The following is a 6000-nucleotide window of genomic DNA, read 5'->3' on the forward strand; positions in this document are numbered from 1 at the left end:
CAGAGGAAGTCTGGAGTACTGGAAAGTGTAAGCAATACGCACTGTCTGTAGCTAGGAAAAAAGTCTGAAGTGACTAATAATGTATCATTCCAGAGCTCACAAGTGACAAGACTTCTAAGCTTTAATTTAAACCACAGAGTTATCCATCTTAGAATTCCAAAGCTAAAGGTCCCTTCGCTTTAGCTCTCAGCTGCCTGGCCCTCAGTGATGTCAGAGCAGGTAAGCCAATGGTAGCTGACCAATCTGTGGCCACACCCCCACAGCTCCAAGGTCTTGAGGGAATAGGTTGTGAGCATGCTAGTGAACATCTGTAAGCAAATGGCCCATAACTCTGTTCCACTTACAAGCCCAGGCAAGCAACTCTTACCTCTCTCTGTTCTCCCCAACCATGTCGAAAGATTGGTTCAGAAATTCTTCCAGGTCAAATCCAACCCCATAGCCAGCTCCACTGCCTTTTGGGGTGCCAGAGAAAACAGGGGGCAAGAGGTCTTCCACCTGGAATCAAGAAAACAGTGGATTCATTCCTTGTGCAGAGATCAGCTTATCGCAGGTCGTCATCAGGAACCAGCAGAGATCAGTGGACAATATACACAGTAGTAGTCAATTTTAAGTTTTACGCAGAGTACACCCCCTGAAATTAAAGACTAGCATGACTAAGTTAAGTCCACTAATTTCAAATGGGTCTGCTTGGAGTAAACTTTAGCTGAATACCATCCACAATCCCCTCTGCCAGGCTACATAGAGCCGACAATATTTTTAGTTTATTTTTATCACATATGTATACGGCTCTACATCTGTAAATCTCAGGGCAGTACGCAACATAAAGCTACAATATAAAAAACACAGAATGCATAAAAACAACCATACAAACCAGGGTCCAAATCCAGATAATTTAGTTGTGCTTAAGATCCATTGAAATAAAATCAAACAGGGAAAGTTATCTGCGGCGATTAAATACTATTAATACTAAATAGTATTAATTTAGTCAACACCAGTCTTCTATGGATCTAGGCTACAGAGAATTTCGTTAGTGCAAAACGTTGGCAGCATGAAGATAAATTCAACAGTGTTAATAAGTTTTGATGGGAGCAATAATGGAATTCTGGATGGTTTTGTTTATATAAAATACGCAGGGATTTATGCTATGCAAAATGAACCATGGAAAGAGAAGAAGGGAAGTCATTGGTATTTTAAGGTTGTTTAAATGAATGTTCTAAATTGTAACACAGAAAATGTAATAATAAAAAAGTAATAAACAAGAGAGAGAAAGAGAGAATTTAGTTAGTGCAGCAGCAAGAGGGCGACTGGCATGGATCAAATGAGCTCTTGAGGGGCTGCCTGGAAAAAAGTCAGCTGGCCATGACCTCGTTGCCAAGTGACCCCAGCTTCTCCAAACACCAAAAACAAAAAGGATATCCCCCCCCCCATTTCTCTAGAGAGCAACTAGCAAGAGCTTCCCCTTCAGCATACAGAAAAAGGCATCACCTGGGATTTAGACAACTGCTGTGTCACCACGTTGATATCCGGAGGCTCTGACGGCAGTCCTGGAGCCATGTGGGGCTGGGCGGGTCCCCCGGCTTCGTCCCCAACCAAACCCTGCGGCGGCAGCTCAGGCTTGCCCCCCACCTCTGCCAGAAACAGGGGCTGCTCCGCACCGGCCCTGGGTCCGTAGCTCACAGCTTGTTCCGGAAGAGTACCGCTAGGGGGCGCCACCTCCGGCTGAGTCACCGGCAGCTGCCCGGCCACAGCCCAGTTTTCAGGTGCCTGGGAGACGCCGCTCCAGGCGCTGAGGGCCGCCACGCCATAAGGCCCCTGGAAGATCTGCCCGGAGGTGTACTTGACGCCTAGGAGGCACTCCGGTTTTGGGGGGGCGGCTTTTGGACACGCCGGGGCAGTGACCAAGAAGGGGGCCGGCTGCGCTGGGAAGAAGTGGACCACGTTGGCGCCGGAGCCCTGGACAGGGGCCAGCTCTGCCCCCACAGGCACGAGAGTCAGCTTGGGCCCACACAAGCCAGGCACCCTCTTGTCTGGGAAGGCGAGGAAGTCGGCAGGCGCGCCGCCGGAAGGGGTCGTGGGGACGTGGCTGGCAGGGGGCGGCTGAGGCGGCAAGGGGTTGGCAGGAGGGGCCTGAGGCAGGATGTGGGCGGCTGCGTTCGCCTGAAGCGGGACAGCAGACCCGTTCTGGAGCAGCTTGTTCTGGTTACGGTCCACCATCTTGGTCCACCTTTCCAGAAGGTTCCGGTCGTTCTCGGTCAGCATTCCCTTCCGCTCCCGCTCCTTCTCCTTCTTCTGCTTCTCACGCTCCTTGGCTCGCTCCTGGCGCCGCTTACGCTTCTCCTCACGTTCACGCTGGCGCTCCTTTGCCGTGACCGGTCTGCGGATATCCGGCGTCTCGGGCACCGTAGAGGGCGTATCTGCGGAAGAAAGGGAGAGATTGCGGGAAGTGGATAAACACCCAGCCTTTACTGTTGCCCTGCATTATGCAGCCGCTACGTCTATGCTCAGTGATTCAGTTTCACCTGCGTATCATAGAATTCCAGATTTGGAAGGGATCCTGAGGGTCATCTAGTCCAACCCCCTGCAATGCAAGAATATGCAGGTGGCTTGAATGGGAATCGAAACCACAACCTTGCCATTATCAGCACCACACCGTAACCAGCTGAGCTAACTTTCCATGCTAGGAAGCTTATGCTTGTGGAAAATGACTAAATTTGTGAATTCCACCAATAGTCCAGCTCTGCAGGAATCGCTTCATACAGGGCACATCTTTGGAAATATCCCACAGGTCACCAAGCCTACCCTTCCCTTCATGACAGGAGCTGCAGTCCACAACATCTGGAGAGTGTTAAGCAGGGGGAAAGTGGCTTAGAGGGTCCTGCTGCCCATCAGCCTCTCCCTTTCTCTGCCTCCCAAAACAATTGGGAAGACTCCGCTCTCATAGGGGAACATTTCCCCCACAAATGTGAAGATCTGGTTTTCATCTTGGGGTTTCCCCAGAAACATCTGGCTAAGCCTGGTGGAAACAGGGTGGGTGACAGATGAGATCAGGGACGGGGACTGTGTAGTCTTTGGGTATTGCTGAACTACAAGTTCCATCAGCCCCAATTAGAGTGGCGAAATCCTCCAGTCCATTGAGGGCTACCTTTGTAGGTGACCCAAAAACTACAACTAATCCAAAATGCAGCAGCTAGACTGGTGACTGGGAGTGGCTGCAGAGACCACATAACACCGGTCCTGAAAGATCTACATTGGCTCCCAGTACATTTCCAAGCACAATTCAAAGTGTTGGTGCTGACCTTTAAAGCCCTAAATGGCCTCGGCCCAGTATACCTGAAGGAGCGTCTCCACCCCCATCGTTCAGCCCGGACACTGAGATCTAGCGCCGAGGGCCTTCTGGCGGTTCCCTCATTGCGAGAAGTAAGGTTGCAGGGAACCAGGCAGAGGGCCTTCTCGGTAGTGGCGCCCGCCCTATGGAATGCCCTCCCTTCAGATATGAAGGAAATAAGCAGCTAGCTATCTTATCTTTAAAAGACATCTGAAGGCAGCCCTATATTGAGAAGTTTTTAATGTTTGATGTTTTATTTTGTTTTTAATCTGCTGGGAGCCACCCAGAGTGACTGGAGAAACCAGGCAGGTATAAATAAATTATTATTATTATTATTATTATTATTATTATTATTATTATTATTATCCCCTCACATTGCTACCTTGCACCAAACTGCTGCCTTGAAAGCCTTGGGAAATGGACGTAGCACCGAGATAAAGCCTTGCATGCAGAGGGTTGCAGGTTCAATTCCCAGCATCTCCAGGCAGGGCTGCAAATGTACCGTTAGAAACCCTGCAAAGCCGCTGCCAATCAGCAGAGCTAATCTTGACCTAGATGGACCAATGGCGTGGCTCGATATACGTCAGCTTCCTTTGCTCCAAACCCTTACCTCTGGCCTTGTGCCGGAGAGTCGATGACAAAATGGCCGCCCGGAGGGCAGCCTTGGTGTCGTCCGAGATAGCGCCTTCCCGCTTAGGCGGAATGGCGGCCGGAGCGCCCTCTTCAGCCTTCACCTCTGGCTGCACAACGGCCGACGGCACCGGCGGAGAGGTGAGGTCAATGGTCTCCGTCAGCAAGTATGGCCCGGGAGAGGCCATGGCAAAGTCTCCGTCTCCAGCCCGAGGTGAGCCGGCGCTGGGCATGTCGACGTCACGGCAGCAGAGGAGCAATGCCTGGCCGCCTCCGCCAACGACCGCCTGCTTCAGCGCCGGCTTGAAGCTGATCTGCCGCCGAATGCCCTCCCGGCGCTCGTGGAAGTCGTTGATCTCGGCCACAATGGCCTCCTTGATCTGCTCCTTGGTGAGTACCCGCTTGTCGAAGTCGAAGTCGAAAGCCGGGACGCAGTCGGGCTCGTCGTCCGGGTCGTGGTACTTGGCCAGGAAGGGGTAGTTGAGCGCCTCCACCACGGAGATCCGCTCGCGGGGGTCGAAGCGCAGCATCTTGGAGAGCAAGGCCAAGGCCTTGCGGTCGGCGTTCTGGTAGAGGCTCTCCCAAGGCACCGGCTGGCGCGACGGCAGGCTCTGGACGTAGGCGCGCACGCGGTCGGCCCCGATAGAGTGGACCACTTTGGCCGGAGGGGTTCCCAGGACCGTGATGATCAGCTGCAGCTGGTGGATGTAGTTCTTCCCCGGGAACAGCTGCTTCCGCCCCAGCATCTCGGCGAAGATGCACCCGACCGACCACATGTCGATGGCTTCGGTGTACTCGTGGAGAGAGAGCATCAGCTCCGGGGCCCGGTACCAGCGCGTGGCCACGTACTCGGTCATGAAGTACTTGTACTCGTCGGGCTTGGTGCAGAGGCCGCGGGCCATGCCGAAGTCGCCGATCTTGAGCTCGCAGTTCTCATTGATCAGGAGGTTGCTGGGCTTCAGGTCCCGGTGGATGACGTTGGCCGAGTGGATGTACTTGAGGCCCCGGAGGAGCTGGTAGAGGAAGTAGCGCACGTGCTCCAAGGTGAGGGGCTGAGAGGAGTGGATGATCTGGTGCAGGTCACTCTCCATCAGGTCCAGCACAACGTACCTGGCCAAGGGAAGAGCAGGCGTGGTCCGTCAAGGAGAGAACCTGAATATTGCTCCACCACAATATTCACTGGGGGCGCCTTTTGGCCAGACTGCCTCTCTCTCTTTCTCTATCTCACTCACTCACTCTTTTCATATCTTTTTTTAATATAAAATTTATGTATTTGGTTTTTCAAATTAAAATTTTACAGAGATATATCAAACGTAAATCATAAAAACAAGATTCCAAAGAATCTCCTGGACTTACTTACTCCCCTTTGTGGGTCCTATTATTAATCCTTTCCTCCCACATCTTTTAAGATAATCCAAATCCTTTACCACTTCCATTATTTACAAAATTCCTTTTCATATCATTTTTATTAAGTCTCCAAAAATGTTTCAAAGCGTTTATCAACATTTTAAAAAAACATACAAAGTTTCTTCTTGACTTCCCACCTCTTCTTTCCCGATGTTTGTTTTTTATTCCTTTTTATTAGCTGTTTTGTAGCGCATCTATTTGTATTGTCTAAACCCTGCTACCTTTAAATCTTTCAATAATCTACTGCTTATATTTCAAATCCTGCAAGCGACTTATTTTTTCCTATTATGATTTTATTGTAATTTTACTGGTGTTAGCCGCCCTGAGCTCTGCTCTGGCTGGGGAGGGCAGCGTAAAAATAAAATTTATTATTATTATTATTATTATTATTATGGTGATAATTTGATAGATCAGTGGTCTCCATTCTTCCTTAAACACTTCATCATTATGCCCTCTTGATTTGGCAGTTAATTTTGCCATTTCAGCCTAGTCCATAGTAATGAGGATACTGGGAGGAAACTGAGATTTATTTATTTTTAAGGGCCACCACCCTTTATCCAGGAAAAGAATAGCACTTACACAGATTTGAATTCCGCATAAGGCACAGAGGGCTTAAGGATGTCCTTGATGGCGATGAT

At 50.3% G+C, this 6000-nt stretch overlaps 1 protein-coding gene across 2 annotated transcripts in view; it reads right to left on the reverse strand.

The window, feature by feature from the left end:
- LOC309517116 (mitogen-activated protein kinase 7-like) overlaps positions 1-5994 on the reverse strand; it is a 179189-nt gene extending 173195 nt beyond the window's left edge. For both annotated transcript variants that reach the window (XM_082196174.1, XM_082196173.1), the window contains exons 1-4: positions 5942-5994; positions 3936-5065; positions 1486-2414; positions 368-495 (exon numbers count right to left, since the gene is read on the reverse strand). In XM_082196174.1, coding sequence (XP_082052300.1) covers positions 368-495; positions 1486-2414; positions 3936-5046 — 2168 coding nt within the window. In that variant the 5' untranslated portion in view covers positions 5047-5065; positions 5942-5994. The remainder of the gene's footprint in view (positions 1-367; positions 496-1485; positions 2415-3935; positions 5066-5941) is intronic.
- Between the last annotated feature and the right edge of the window lie 6 nt (positions 5995-6000).

The sequence above is a fragment of the Podarcis vaucheri genome, assembly GCF_965113315.1.
Source record: "Podarcis vaucheri genome assembly, chromosome: 13".
NCBI classification, from domain to species: domain Eukaryota; kingdom Metazoa; phylum Chordata; class Lepidosauria; order Squamata; family Lacertidae; genus Podarcis; species Podarcis vaucheri.